Source organism: Gopherus evgoodei, unplaced genomic scaffold (genome assembly GCF_007399415.2).
Source record: "Gopherus evgoodei ecotype Sinaloan lineage unplaced genomic scaffold, rGopEvg1_v1.p scaffold_31_arrow_ctg1, whole genome shotgun sequence".
Classification (NCBI taxonomy): domain Eukaryota; kingdom Metazoa; phylum Chordata; order Testudines; family Testudinidae; genus Gopherus; species Gopherus evgoodei.
In genome coordinates, this window is record NW_022059983.1 from 3,359,996 (window position 1) to 3,376,001 (window position 16,006).

General features: G+C 53.4%; 1 protein-coding gene across 1 annotated transcript; it reads right to left on the reverse strand.

Annotated features, from left to right (window-relative positions):
* Positions 1 to 407: 407 nt before the first annotated feature.
* On the reverse strand, positions 408 to 4,316 carry LOC115640569 (sulfotransferase 2B1-like). The gene is made up of 6 exons (XM_030543429.1): positions 4,181 to 4,316; positions 3,154 to 3,362; positions 2,764 to 2,890; positions 2,115 to 2,209; positions 775 to 958; positions 408 to 514 (listed from the first exon to the last, which is right to left on the reverse strand). Exons 1-6 carry the CDS (start codon positions 4,314 to 4,316, stop codon positions 408 to 410), a joined length of 858 nt encoding a protein of 285 aa, XP_030399289.1.
* Positions 4,317 to 16,006: the final 11,690 nt, after the last annotated feature.

A 16,006-nucleotide genomic window follows, 5' to 3' on the forward strand; every position in this document is an offset into this window, starting at 1 on the left:
TGCCACATCACCTGATTTTATTTCTCCCAATCGAGAGCCCTCACGCACAGGAACCCAAACCCAAGAGAGACAGAGCAGGCTGCTCCCTGCACCGAGGCCCATGTCCTGCATCATGCTCCAGGCTGGCTCTGTGCAGACTTTCACACTGCCCTGCACAGGCCCCTGCCTGCAAGCAGGACCAGGAAATTGCTGCAATGGACAGATTTTAAATACGCTTCAGCTGAGCCGTGCCATGCGCACGTCCTCATTGACCTCTGCTGGATACATGCCCCAGCCCAGCATGCCTATTGCTGATGCTGTAGAGAGGCTGCCTTTGGGGGCATCTCCCAGGGCACAGTAAGAGCAGCAGCACATGGATGGCACAGGGCTGGTGTATTGCAGGTATAGACGTGGCAGGCATGAGGCCATCAGTCCCAGGGGAAGGTCAGATCTAGACCCTGCATCCGCTCCTGGTAAACGGTGTCCAATCGCTGGCTCTGTGCCTCCGAAAGATGGTTCCGCCAGTCACCGCAGATTCCCGCAAACCATAGGGGATATGGTCTACGGTGCCCCTCACTCCCAACCCACAGCCCCTACCCCCAGACCTGCCCCCACAAGCTCTGCTGGTGCCCCTCACTCCCAGCCCACAGCATCTGCCCCCCAGCCCTGCCCCCTCAGCTCTGCTGGTGCCCCTCAATCCCAACCCACAGCCCCTGCCCCCCAGCCCTGCCCCCGCAGCTCTGCTGATGCACCTCAGTCCCAGCTCGCAGACCCCTGCTAGCCCAGGCCTGGACTCACCTTTCCTCAGGAGCTCCCCCTTCTGGTGGTCCATGTACTCGGCCGGCATCTGGGAGAAGTTGGACATTTTGTTCCCCTTCATGCTCTGGAAGGAGGCGTTCTCCACCACCGCGGCCACTTGCTCCTCACTCAGCTCCTTCCCCAGGAAGTGGCAGATTCTCCGCACGCTGCCCTGCAGATCCTGGGGGAGACACCCGCTGCCATGAAGAGGGTGATTCTAGGGTGACAATTTTATGGTCCACCTGTGCCTCAGTTCCCTCCCCCCGCAGGGTCCTACTCCCCACTGGGTGCTGAGGAAGAGACCCTCAAGGGCAGAGGGCCTGGGCCATGAGCCACGTTGGCCACCTGAGATCAGACCCTGTTCCAGGCCAGGGGCAGAGGAATGCAAAGGCCAGGAGGAGCCAACAGCCGGGTGTCACGGAGTCCCCGGGCGATGCTCTGGAACTGCTCCCCACCAAGCCAGGCAGGACTTTAGGGAGCCTCCTCTCTCTCGGAGCAGACTTGTTCAGGGCAAGAAGCTCACACGGCTTCACCTCCTGGGTCTCTCCTTGGAGCATTCAGCATCCTCTGCCCCTCCGTGCGCTTCCCACAACGAGTCCACCCCAGCGGGGTCCTGGGGAAGCCACCGGGTTCTGCACCCCCACTTCGCAGTCAGACGTGACTCTCAGCCAGCCAGTAAAACAGAGGTTTATTCGATGACAGGAACAGGGTCTAAAACAGAGCTTGTAGATACAGCGAACCGGACCCCTCGGCTGGGTCCATTCTGGGGGCAGTGAGCCAGACCCTCAGGTCTGCCCTCCACCCTCGACCCCAGCCAGCTCCAGACTAACAACCCCTCCCAGCCCCTCCTCTCTCCTCAGCCCCTTTCCCGGGCCAGGAGGTCACCTGATCCCTTTGTCTCCAACACCTTCAGCTGGCACCTTTGCAGAGGAGGGGCCCAGGCCATCAGTTGCTAGGAGACAGAGTGTCAGGCATTTAGGTGCACTGGCCATTGCTCTGCCAGATACTTAAGAACTGCCATGGGGACACTGAGGCACCAACACAGTATTCAGAGCAAACATTAAGAACTTTCCCAGTTCGTCACACCGGGACATGGACGCCGAGGCCTGGGGAGCTGGGGCTGGTAACACCTTAGAACAGCACCTGGCCAGGGCCCTGGGGCGGGGTTACGTGTGGGGATGGCTCAGGGGCGGGGTTCATGTGGGGTGGCTCGGGGGGGCTACATGTGGGGTGGTTGGGGGGGCTACCTTTGGTGTCACCAGGGGGTGGGGTTATGTGTGGGCGTGACCCCAGGGCTGGAGTTATCTGGGTGTGGCCCAAGGGGATGGTTTCCCTACCTGCTGCAGCTCCTCGTACGTGATAGAGAAGAAGTTCTCGTTGCCTTTCAGCCCCATCCAGCCGGTGACGTGGTCGAACGAGGAGCCATACACCACTGTGCAGGGGAGAGCGGCACGGTGACTCCAGAGCTGGCACCACCCGGCCCTCCACCCACTCTTCAATTTATAATTAAAGTGGTGCCGGGGCTCAAGTAATTTTTTTACGTTCATAACTGATGCAGCCAGACTGGAGGTGCTGGGGCTCTGATCTGCGAAGCCCGGAGGCACCAAGGCCCTGAACTGCCAAGCCCGGAGGTGCCAGGGCTCTGATCTGCCAAGCCCGGAGGTGCCAGGGCTCTGAACTGCCAAGCTGGGAGGTGCCAGGGCCCTGAACTGCCAAGCCCGGAGGTGCCAGGGCCCTGGCACAACTTAAGCACTACCTCCACCTAAGTTCCCTCCATGATGCGCAACCGGACGGCCATGCAGCAGCTTCTTAAGCCCCACTCAGCAGCCTATTAAGCCCTGGGCAAAGAGCAGCTCAGAGCTGGCTGGGGATGCACAAACTGGATCCCATCAGTGAATGGCTGGGAGCCCAGGCATCAGGCGGGGGGAGGCTGCCTGCATGTCCCTAGCTGCAGCAGGGCCCTGAGAGCCCCAGAGTGCTGCTCACCGTTCCCGCTCAGGAAGTCCTCGAGGAAGGAATCCAATGAGCCAGGTTCCTTGAAGAGGCGCAGGATCTTGGAGAAGTGGTACAGCGAGACCAGGACGTCCTTGGGGCAGCGCAGGGTGTAGATGATCTGGGGGGAGGGGAGGGGGGTCACTAACAATCAGGAGAGGGGGATACCAAGTGAACCCAGCAATTAGTCACCCAACCCAGGCCGTCACCTCCCCACCCTCTGCAGGGAGAAGGATTCGCCACACCCTGCTGCCTGTTCTTTCACATGCCCACATTGCTGTAACTCACACCCAGCAGCAGCCCTGGATTCACCCCCCACCTGACGCACAGCCCCGTTGGTGCCCCTGAATCCTGATTTGCAGCCCCTGCTCTCCCGCCTCTCACCTTGGCCTTGGAGCGCTGCAGGGACTTGGGGAAGAGCTGGACGGGGAGGTGGGAGCAGAGCAGCCGGGGCGGGGGGTATTTCAGGGCGGCCTCCAGCCCCGGCCCGTTCTCCACCCAGGGTGCCCGGTCCCAGTTCACCACGCTGCGCACCCAGCCAGGGTCCCCATCAGAACGGATCAGACTCAGAATCTCCAGCATCCAGTTAGTGCCTAGGGATGAAAGGGTTAATGGGCCTGAAACAGCCTCTCAACTTACCAGGTTTCCGTCTGCTCCCAGAGCTGGGGAGAGAACCTGGAAATCCTGGCCCCTAGCCCCCATGAACTGAGGTGCATTGACAGCGCTAAAATCAGAAGCTCTCACTGTGCTGTGCCAGGGGTCTCCTGGCCCAGCCGGTGGCTCTGGAGAAAGCCAGTGGTTAGAGTGTGTCCGCAGAGAGTCAGCCCAGCACCAGGTGGGTGAGTTGGGCCCCAGGGAGCAGCCTGCTTTGTCTCACTCCGGGTAGGGGGAAGGGTGCCCGGAGTCTAGCGTCTAGGAAATCAGGTCACGTGACAGGTTTGGTGTTTCCATCTGTGATGCAGTAGGGACTGTCTGTGTGGGGAGTGGGAGAGCAGGGGAGGACTTTAGGGGATGGACGATGCCAGGGCCTGTAACCTGAGCTAGGTAAGGGAGGGGAAAGGTCAACACCTTTGCCCGGGAAGGGGACAAAGGAAGGGAGCGGCAGGAGGGAAGCAGTTGGAGTTTGGGCTTGGGGCTGTGTGGGCGGAATTCAGGGTATCCTAGCTAGGATCCAAGCACCCGGAAAGCCCAGAAGGACTCGAGGGAGGGGTCCTGACTGTGCCTGCAAGCCCTGCTGTAACCTGTGTTCCTATTGTCCAATAAACCTTCTGTTTTACTGGCTGGCCGAGAGTCACTGTGGGTCCCAGGAAGAGGGGTGTAGGGCCGGACTCCCCCACACTCCGTGACACCATCTAATGTCCATGTGTGTGTCAGTACCCCCCTACACACACACACCCCCGCTCTCCCCTACCTGATTTGGGGTAGGTGATGTTGAAGATGTCGTCATCCTGCACCTGAAATTCATTCTCCACGTAGCTCAGATTCTCAGGGGAATAATCCAGGCATGGGAACAGCACTCCTTTGTGGGTGAAGTATTCACACGCCATGGCAGGCCTGGCACAGAGACAGACCTCCCGGTGTCAGTCTTGGTCCCTATGCGCTACTAGGGGAGCTGTGCTGCAGGGAGCGCTGTGGTGGTCCTCTCTCCTGAAAGTCAGGGGTCTCCAGCGCCTCAGCCTGGCAATGGGAGGCTCAGCTCTGCAGGGAGCAGGCTGAGGCTATTACTTGGCTCTCCCAGCCCAGACCCAGCTGCACCTTGACACCAGCTGAGCTGATTCCTTGGCGTGCTCCCGGAACAACTCAAGGGCCTGTGCTGATGTCTGCAGCTGGGAGAACAGTCCCGTGCCTGGGGGGAGAGCCCTCTGTGAGGGTGTGTAACAGGTCCAGGCCCTCTGCTCCCTCCTCAACAACCCTTGGACCTGGGCAGAGCCAGCCCCATTCAAACTTCGGTGACACTGCCAGGCACAGCGACCCTTGGACCTGGGAGGAGCAGATTCCTTTAACCCCGCTCCAGGGCCCTGCACTGTCACAGCAGCTCATGACTCTGGGCTGCCTGTCCCTGGCAGATCCCTGCACCCCTTCCCAGCTGTGTCGGGTGCCCAGGGTCTTATGTGGGAGTGGAGGGGCAGGGGTGTGGCAGATCCTGTCTTCCCACCCCCGCGGGGAGGGGTCACTGATCTATGTGCTTTCATGGCAGTGGGGGATGGTTACTAGGCTTGGAGGTGGGGCTGGGGGGCAGTTAAGCCCCTGCTGGTCGCTGCTGAGATCTCCCTGCGCTGAAGGGAACTGTCCCGGTCTCTAGACAGGGAGAGACTGGGACGTGGGCACCGTCCCAGGGCATAAGGAGAGAGTTTGTGTAGGTCTGTGTGTGGGATTGTGTGTACGTGTCTCCACAGGAGTTACTGGGACCACTCCCCCTCTTGCGCCCCTGTGTGTCTTACCCCACCCTCTCTGCCCCCATAGCCACTCCACTGCTCATGGCTGGGCCAGTCCGACCCCCTCTCCCCAGTTCTGAGAGATGCCCATCTGAAGGCTGTGCTGAGAACTCAAAGGGTTAAAGCAGGGCCAGACACACCCCAGCTCCCGCTCGGCTCGGTGGAATCAGATCCTCTGGGTTCCCTCTGCTGGGAAAATGGTTCCTACGCCAAGTACTAGACTGGGCATCGCCCCCAGAGCCTCGTGAATCCTCAGATCAAGAGTCAAGCTGAGCTGGGTCCAGTCGCAGGGCTGAGCGCTGACTCCCTTGGCAATGCAGAGTGAAGGTGCTGCCTGAAATCCCCTTAACTCTGCCCTGGACCCCTAGGTGCTGGAACTAACAGTGCAGGGGGATGCGGCTTGAAGAGGTTTTCATAATATCCAGGGTTTACAGTTTAATTCAATGGCTCTCAGCAACCCTATACACATTGTTCTAGCACTGCTGCCTGGATCCCAGCCCAAATTTGGCCTGATGTGGTCTGGGCTGTACATGATGGACACACAGAGTTATAGACTAAGGGGCAGCACAGTGCAGCCTAGAGAACCCAGGAGGGGACCCAGGACTCCTGAGTTGTATCTGCAGCTCTGGGAGGGGCTGTTAGAGGGCTTCCCCTTCACCTCTTCCCTTGGTTCCTCTCATGCAGACAGAAAGCAGAAGACCAGAGGTCTGAAGTGCAGGCAATGCCACGGTTATTGGGGTTGGCCGATGGTGTCTGTTCCCCAGACCTCCGTTCCCAGCTCTGACAGAGCCTGTGTCCCCGCTCCGCGTCCCCAGTTCCCACCACCTCCTTCTTAGCAGGCCCAAATATACCCACAAGACACGCCCCTAGTCCCACTCCTTACAACCTATGGTCATGTTCCGTTTTGGAAGGTCATGAGTTGGGATCTTAGTCCCACCCCTTGGGTACCCTCTGGGAGGGGTAAGGAGTTGGGGCAGTCTTCAACTGTTGGCTTGTATATTACACTCCCCCCATGCCCAGTAACACTTTAACTGCTCTTATCTATTCCCATTATACTAACAAACCCAGTGAGTTTAGGCAAAAGCTACAGTTACCGTGTCTGTCTTTGATCACACGTATTAGTGGAACTGTATATCGAAAACCCACCAGGCAAGCTGAACTCAAAGTCCTATCTCAGATGAAACTACAGGTCTGGCTCCTACATTGATGCTAATACTCCTAACACACCTGCTCTTTTCTTCTGGGACCCACCTTCCCAGGTGTCCCGGCCCGGGAAAAGCATCGGACGTATGGCCGCACATTTCCTGATAGCACTAGGTATCAAGATGCCACGTGTCAGTGCTCTATCTGCCCCACAGCCCCCTGGGTGCCTTGCACTTTCCCCCCTATGGACATACTGCAAGTATATTCCAATCAGTGTGTCAGACTCCCCATAGCGATGGGTCCGAGCAGGTTGGGTCTGGGTCATCTATTACTCTTTCGGTGGAGGGCCTCTTACGTTACTCATATGTGACAACCAGTGGTTGTCCCCCTCAACCACTGCAGCATACATGGCAAGATTATATTAAGATAAGGTTTACAATAAAAAAACAGTACAGAGTTTAAAGGCAGAAGTTTTTGGTTATCAGAGAATAACGTACAGCTTATCAAGAGGTGCAAAGTTGGGTTTAAGATCAGGTGGCATAAGCAATACATGAACTGCAATACCTGCCATTGGGGGTAAACGGTTTACGGGTCAAAGTACAGACACTGAGATGAGGGTACGTTGTTCATAGAATGGCTATGTTGGGTGTGGGGTATAATGAGAGGATACGATGAGGAGGGTGGATTGACCCTCATTTGATGAGAGTTCAGTGCGTTTATGTTTCCAGTTCACACGGTCCAATGGACAAAGTCTCTCAGTCCCTTTCTCGTAGTCGATGCAGGATGTGGCTCCGGGTCAGGGTACTGTTGGTGACCGGTGACGTGTTTGGTGGAAATGTCCCTGGACTATCGGCTGGTGTCTGAGAGTAGCACACTTAATAAACAGGCCAATAGCCAGGCTAATCCACAGTAAGATTGTGAGCCCTGACCATTGTAATACAGTCCAAGATCCAGGCCACCACCAGAAACACTGCTGCTCCTCCTCTGACAGGTGGAGGGACGGCTCTGTGGTTTTGAGTAGGGGCCAGCTTAAACCCAAGGTTATGAGCTCAATCCTTGAGGAGGTCATTTAGGGGTCCAAGGATTGATCTTGCATTGAGCAAAGTGTTGGACTAGATATCTTCTGAGGTCCTTTCCAGCTCCAGTATTCTATGCCAGGGTTCACATCTCTTTCACACCACTCTGGAGAATCTATTTTAAATGTGGCCAGTTGTTGGCAGCTGCAGCGAGCTGCCTCTGCAGTGTTCATGGGCTCTTGTTCAGATCCTGGAGATCAGATATTCCCAGAGAAAGGGAGTAGTTACATTCCCAGCAAAACACCCCGTTTGCCATATATACCTCCCCCGACCATGGCCCCATTTGCAACAGGCCCTTAAATTCTACTCTTCCATGGCCCTCGAGGAGGGACCCATCCAAATACGTTCTCTGAACAAACACTTAACTGACTATGTGTCCATTTTAGACCATTCCATCCACCTTATTTATCCACCAGTGGTTCCCAGCCAGCTCCTCCCTTTCTCATTACTCCCATAGGGCTCATGAGGACACACCTTAGTTGCTGCCCCATTCTAAGATACCAGGATAACTATTACGCAGGTGCAAGCCCCACAGTTGAGCTCTTTGTATTCCCAAACACACCTCCCCACAGGTTCGTCTTCAAAAGCCACCCCTCACCCACATCACGAGGTCCAATGGCCATGGGGTTACCCTCAGCTTCACCTCCGCCGCCTTCTTCCCCAGCATGTTGCAATCACAGCCAGTTGCTGTGCCAGTAGCTCATCCATTTGTTGTTGAAGTTTTACAGCTTGGTTTATCATTTGCTTAGTTACCCAACCGGTCCCTAAATTCCACACATCTGACCCCGTGGTTGCTGCTGCCCACAAATCCTTTTTCCAGCAACAAGCCCATGGGTGTCACCTCACCCACCACTGAAATTGCTGCTTCAACCCTTCTAGGGATTTGCTGCAGCTGGGGTGTACCCGGCAGGTGGCTTCAGGCACCAGCCGACCAAGCACATGCGTGGGGCAGCACCTTGTAAGGGGCGGCTAATCTTTGAGGTCGGAGCAGTTCTCAGGGGTGGGTTTTTTTTGGTTCGGTGGAGCAGTACTCAATGGTTTTTGTTTGTTTGTTGCGGCCGGGCAGTGCTTAGCTGTTGTTTGTTTCCGCAGGGCGATGCAGCACTGGGGGGGTTGTTTGGGCAGGGTGGTGCAGCGCTGGAGGGGTTGTTTGGGCAGGGTGGCGTGGTGCTCCGGGGGGTTTGTTTGGGCATGGGGGTGTGGCGCTGGGGGGGTTGTTTCTGCAGGGCGGTGTGGCGCTATGGGGGTTGTTTGGGCAGGGTGGTGCGGCGCTCAGGGGGTTGTTTCTGCAGGGCAGTGCGGCACTAGGGGAGTTGTTTGGGCAGGGTGGTGCGGCGCTGGGGGGGGCTGTTTGGGCAGCGTGGCGTGGCACTCTGGGGGAGGTTGGCAGGGTAGGACAGTGCTCGGGCAGCGGGGGTTGTTTCAGCAGGGCAGTGTCTTTTTTTCTTTTTTTGATTGGGGCAGCAAAAGAGTTAGAGCTGGTCCTGGTACTCGGTCCACTCACCATTCTCTAGGGTGTGCCACTCCCTCCATGTTATGCACAGGAAAGACCCCTTGAAAAGTGCTGGTTGTACCCGCACCCACAGTGGCTTCCACATCTTTCCCAAACAGGGGGGTATTTCTGGCTCCAGGCTGCTACTAGCTTAAATCTAAATTTTCACACCTTGGCATCCATATTACCTGTAGGGTTATATTCTGCAAAGTGGTTATATTATCATAGACCCAGTGTCCCAGGAGAGACTTTATCCCAACTGTGATGTGTCTGTGACAACTGCACACCCAGGGATTTTCTTCTGTGCAGGTAACCTTATGATTACCCATGGTGACATCACAGGTAATAACTAACCACTAGACTCCACCCCACTCCCAGAGCTGGGAAAAGAACCCTGGAGTCCTGCCACCCAACCTCTCCCACTCCCATTTTAATCACTAGACCCCATCCCCCTCCCATAGCCAGGCAAGAACCCCGCTGTGTACGATAGTCTCCTGTAGTAAGGGCATGTGCTGCTGCCATGGGAGGTCATTGAGTGATGCCGTGGGGGCAGGAGGGGGCGGTGCAGCCCAAGTGGCCACATTACCCTCTGCCTCCGGCCCTGGACTCGGGACAAGGACAGGCAGGATGGGGATGACACTTCTCCACCCTCACGGCCAATAAAGACCTGGCAGAGGAGTGAGCCAGCCATTAGCCAGGCAGGCGTGAGTGCATCTCACTCCAGTCACACCGCTTCGGCAAACAGGAGGAATCCAGCCTAGGCCGGGTGCAGAGACTGGCGGTCGGAGGCCTGGGGAGCTGAGCCGGGTGAGCCCCCGTTGGGACTGGCAGCCGGGAATGTAGAGCCATTGGCCAGGCAGGGACGAGCCATCAGGGCTTTGCTCAGTAAACTGCTGGCAAGACCCTGCCCACATGGGGATGCTCCTCTCTACAGCCCCCGCCGGCTCCCTCGGCTCCAGCACCTTCACGGGGCTCCTCCTCCGGCAGCGGCTGGAGAAGCAGCAGGCACTCCAGGGCGCCCCCCCCCGAACATCCTGCCTCCCCCCAAGATTCAAGCAGGGGTATTTATGATATGAGTCATGGACAGGTCATGGGCCTTAATTTTTTGTTTCTTCCTTGTCCTGTAACCCCCATATTCCTCATTTTTATATCATTGTGATACTGCATATAAAGCAGGCTGGGTGAGGCATCAGGGGAAAGGGCACGATCTGCTGAAAGTCATTTCTCTATCCATAGACGTGTATCATTGATGCATGTGAAGTTATGACAATTGTGTCGTATGGTATGACAGCATCCTGGTCCCTGGGGGTATTGCTGGGATCTACCTGGGAACTGGGTCACCAGCAATCACAACTTTTGGAATGGGGATGGGGGGCCTGGGCAGGAGAGAGAGAGAGAGTGTGAGTGACAGTGTGTTTGCGTGTGTGTGTGTGCGCGTGTGTGTATTCCTACTGCTCCCTGCTAGATGGGATCATGTTCTGTTCATGGCAAACCCAGGGAAGTTAGAAAAAAAACCAAATCCTCTTGCTGGAAGGTTGCCACATCACCTGATTTTATTTCTTCCAATCTAGAGCCCTCACGCACAGGAACCCAAACCTGAGAGAGACAGAGCAGGCTGCTCCCTGCGCAGAGGCCCATCTCCTGCATCATGCTCTAGGCTGGCTCTGTGCAGACTTTCACACTGCCCTGCACAGGCCCCTGCCTGCAAGCAGGACCAGGAAAATGCTGCAATGGACAGATTTTAAATACACTTCAGCTGAGCCGTGCCATGCACGCGTCCTCACTGACCTCTGCCCGACACATGCCCCAGCCCAGCTCTGCCTATACTGTGCTGTGCCAGGGGTCTCCTGGCCCTGCCGGTGGCTCTGGAAAAAGCCGGAGGTTAGAGTGTGTCTGCAGAGAATCAGCCCAGCACCAGGTGGGCGAGCTGGGCCCCAGGGAGCAGCCTGCTTTGTGTTACCCTGGGCGGGGGGAGGGGTGCCTGGAGTCTGGGGTCTAGGAAATCAGGTCATGTGACAGGTTTGGTGTTTCCATCTTATGTCCGTGTGTGTGTCAGGACCCCCCTACACACACACACACCCGCTCTTCCCTACCTGACCTGGGGTAGGTGATGTTGAAGATGTCGTCATCCTGCACCTGAAATTCATTCTCCACGTAGCTCAGATTCTTGGGGGCATAATCCAGGCATGGGAACAGCACTCCCTTGTGGGTGAAGTATTGACGCGCCATGGCAGGGCTGGCACAGAGACAGACCTCCCGGCGTCAGTGTTGGTCCCTATGCGCTACTAGGGGAGCTGTGCTGCAGGGAGCGCTGTGGTGGTCCTTGTTGTCAGAGGTGTTGTCAGATGTGTTGTCAGATGCTACCGCTGTGATGCTCTGCTCTCTCCTTGTTGGTATCACTCGGCTGCGTGCGTGTGTTCCCTCTGTGTGCTGCCCCAGCTCTGTGCAGATAGCTGACACAGCAGACCCGAAGAGAACCTCCAATGACCACAGAGTCTAGTAAGGTACAAAGGCATGTCGGCCAGGTTTATTGCCGTATTGGATACAATAATAGTTCCCTGTAGGTTTCTTAGCCTAACTCAGGGCATACTACGAATATGTACCCACGGTCAATGGACTCGGCTCAGTCAGTGGCAGGACTTTCCACTGCCCCTTCGGCTGGACAAAGACACCGCCCCAGGGATGCATTCTTATACACAGGTACAAACAAGTTACACATCACTCCTGACGTATTGAGGTGCAACCCCTCTACGTAGCAAGGTACAACCCCTCTATGTAGTAAGGTGCTGCCTCTCACCTTGCACATGTTGGTTTTGTTAGGCCTGAATAAAGATATAGCAGACAAAACCAGGTATGCCAACCTGACCAAAGTCAGGCTAACAGAGGTTTGTGGATAATCCCTGAGTGGAAAACACTGAGAAGCAGCAGCATGTCTCACAAGCGCTGGGAAAAAGTGAGATAAAAGAGAAGCTGCATTCCTGGCATAGTACCAGATGTGCTGTGTTCGGGCAGCTCCTTCGAAGAACTGATAAGAGCCCTAGTTTCCCAGCCTCCTTGTTTTCACTCCCTGGTTTTGTTCTTTGTTTGTTTTTAACTCCTCTACATTTCTAACTTTAGGCATGCATGTATAGTAAAGGTGTCTAGTTTCTAGTTGTTAGAAGAAGGGGGTGGGTTGCTCCAGTGAATAATTTATGACGCGATGGAACTGTCTGTATAGGCTTATACTAAGATGTAAAGAGGGGGCTGGTTCTCTCTGGAGACGAGCTGCTCTCTATTGATGCGTGCACTTGTCAATAAAGAGCTTTTGATCGGACCTTGCTGGTGTTGCCTGTCTCTCTTGCGGTCAGACAACGAACTTTGCCGTCAGGGTTAAAGTCCCTGACATCTTTGGCGACTCCGCCGGGACCCGTCTGACTCTCCGGCGGGGGATCGGACCCTGAGGCAACGCAGCGCGCATCCTCCAGTTTAGAGGAGCCTTGCCTGGTGATCTGATCTCTGCGTTGGCGATAAGGCGTGTTCTGTGAACCAGCTGAAGCTCGTAGAAATCCAGCAACGTCCACCTACCCTTTGAGTAGGGTCCAGGTTGTCGGGGTTAGAGTCCCTGACAACTTAGGTCTGGGTTAGAGTCCCAGTCCAGGTCTGGGTTAGAGTCCCAGTCCAGGTTTGCGCAGGATCCAAGTTGTCTGGGTTTGAGTCCCAGTCCAGGTGTTTGAGTCCCCGGAGAGGTAAGCAAGCGCTCGACGCGGGGAGGTGGGGGTTAGAGTCCCTTTACCTCGACCCAGGAAAGAGGGTTTAGAGTCCCTTCATTAAAATGGGACAAGTTGGCAATAAGTGCCCGGGGGATGCCCCGTTGTCTCTGATACTTAGAGATTGGAAAGAGATTTCTGAGACAGCTGATCTAGTTAAATTTAAGATGAGAAATCTGTGTTGGATCCAATGGCCATCATTTACCTTTCATTTGTCCCCGACTAGAGACTGGCCGGAGGGTGAAACCTTTTCCACAGATAGAATGAACTCCTTAAGGGATATTTTGGTTGATCTTAGGCTGGGAGAAATGGATTACTTGTTTGTATGGTATAATTATGAACCCATGGAGGGATGGATAGCTTTTGAAGCTGTTTGTATGGAGAGCTCTTGTAAAAAAAATCCCCCACCATATGCCCCAGAGCCGCACCGGGAGGAGGACAATTTTGTTCCTGTTTTTCCCCGCCTGATGGAGTGCAAAGATTCAAAAGCAGGTTAGGGACAGTTCAGGGACAGAGGAGAATCAAGGGGGAGCTCAGAGTGATGTTCCCTCATCTTCAGAAGAATCAGGCAGCCTCACCCCCTCTGTGCAGCCTCCAGCCAGCCTTTTGCAAACTTGGTCAGGGACTGCTTTTCAAACACCCCCAATATTACAGCATCCCTTGTCCTTGCCCGTGTGGACCCCCACTAGGTTACTTAACTCCATGAGGGAGAATGTTTCTGAGACACCTCTGATATGACAAGCCTCGTTGAGAACTTATCTGGTTCTACTGGTTGCTGGGGAACATGAGATGGTTTTACCCATACCCTGTTTGCAACTTCAAATTTGTTTAACTGGCAGCGCACTATGCCTCACTTATGAGACAATCCTGAGGCAGTGGAAAGAATGTTCTGCACAATCTTTTTCACTCATGTGCCCACTTGGGCAAATGTAAATCAGTTATTAGATACTCTCATGACAAAAGATGAAAGACAAAAAGTAAAAGAAAAATCTGCAGCTCATTTAAATGCACCTTGGCTAATTACTGACCCTAACTGGAATCCCAATAATCCAGCTCAAAAGACAAAGTTGGATGGATTTTTAAAAGCTGTTTTGAATGGTATTAGAGATGCAGGGGAGGCTACTCCAAATTGGAGCAAGGTGACTGCTTGTGTTCAGCATCCAGATAAGCACCTCTCTGACTTTTGTGCTCGACTGATTTGTGAAGTTAAAAAGCATGGGAATTTAAATCCTGAAACTGATCATGGAAAGGAGATGGTTAAAATGGTTTTCATGTCACAATGTGCAAAGGATATTGCAAAGAGATTTAGAGAGCATCCAGATGGTACGCAAGGAAAAAGTTTGTCTAAAGTAGTTAGCATTGCTACTAGAATGTTTAATGGGAAAGAGGAAAAAGAAAGAAAAAGACATAAGGAACGGGTTAATTTAAAAATCATCTTGGTCCCTGGATGGAAGGAGGGGGGTGCTCTGCGTTCAGGGTCAGGAATCGGCACGGACTGTGCTTGGTGCAGGGAGGGGCTGCTTTCGGCCCCAGCTGGCTGTGAAGGAAAAAATATAGACAGAGGCGAAGCAAAGGAAATACAAGTTACAGAACTGAAATTACATTTGCAAAGCTTAACTGTCCAGTAAGATCCAACAGAGTGCCTTTGTGACCCTGGAGTCGGTGTGGCTTGGTGACACCAAAGAAGCCACAGGCAGCCGACCTGGACTGGAATCTCTGAAAGAGACGCCGCAGGAGATTCCAGGGTGTAAGAGAACAGCCCTCCCAAGAGCAGAAGCATGTTGGAAATTCTGGACGAGCTGTAAACAGGATAATCTCCTGTCCACCTCTCCCCCTCCTCTGAACATTATACACAGAAGTGGCCAGTCTGAACGTACGTGTGTGAGTATGAAAGGAGCTTCGGGCTTGGGGCATTAATATTTTCCTGAGTGATGTGGGAGCGTTCCCAACACTCTCCGTTGTTGTTTTATTATTTTATTAATGAAGCTTTAAAATTCAGTTATACGGTGTGTTTTCTTTATCTTCCCCCAACGATCCTGTAGTGTCAGCCTGATCACCTGACACGAGGGATAGATTGGTAACAGAAATTTGTCACAGTTTGGTGAGCAATTAAGAAGACGGGAGCCCTGCAGAATTTACACCATCTATTTGTTTTACCCTTGTTATTTTGTGTTTGCTTTGCCTGGTACTGTTGGTGTTATATGCTGAGAACTGCATGAGTAAAAGTGAGTCCTAATAGGATAAGAAAACACTATCTGGTTCTGGTTCTGTTCTATTTAACCAGTTACTGTTGTTTTTTTTTTTGCTCTGTTCATTTGGGTGTTAGGAATGTGGGCGGAACTGAACCTCTCGTTCGTAATTCCTCGGAGTGGAAGCCATGTGTGCGAGAGAGCTCTGAGGTGGAATTGAGATCCTTCTGTCCCGTCCCCTGTAGCGGTCAGTGTATAGAAGTGGGAAAGTCTGGCTTAGACTGTAATTCTCTCTGCTCTCTGTGTAATTCTCTTTTCTGTTTAAGTGTCAAACAGATGAATGAGTCTCTGGGTAAACCCTCTAAGAATAGTCCTTTAACTTATATGTTAAGTAAATGGCCTTTGCCCAATGGGCCATGTGTCTTCGTCCAGGTGGCAAGCCTCATGAAGGAGGACTCGGGTAGTTTTGTAAGTAAGAATGTCTAAGGCAAGAGACCAGGAGGGGTGGGGGCTAGTTGAGAAGCCCACCCTCCTAGCTAAACTGGTAGTGGAACAAGTTGGTGCCTATGGAAGGGACGGTTCAGTGAGAAAAGCAAGATCGGGCCCAGGCGGGCAGGCAACAGACAGAGAGATTGGAAAACAGGTTGGAAAACTTTAAGGGTGTAGTGGAAGGAAGAAGTAAGTAAGTGTAAGCATGGGGATTTCAAATACCCAGGACTTACTTGGAATGGTGATTTGAGTTAATAAAAGTGGCTGTTGGGAGACAAACAAGTGATTTAAGGGAGAGTAAGAAGTTAACTCTGTAGTTGCTGAAGAAAACAGCAGTTGAACTTTGTAAAAATGCTAAAGAGGAAAGTTCTTGGTGTCTTTGAAATGTTTGTAAATAAATTGAGGCAAAGAAATTGTTAATTGCAATCATTTAGAATTTAGTTAAATTAGCTGAAGAATGTATATAGTGCTATGTAATTGAAATTTTATTAGGCTGTAAGGGCACTATAAGTAGTGATGTTTTCTTTCAGTGTTTGAAAGCAACAGTTAAAAGTAAAAAGCAAGCCAGAAAGCATCTGTATTAATGCAAATTATCTAACTGATAAGGTAGGAGCCACTGAAACCTGGGCTGCCTATGAAACACATAAAATATGGGATAAATCCTCTG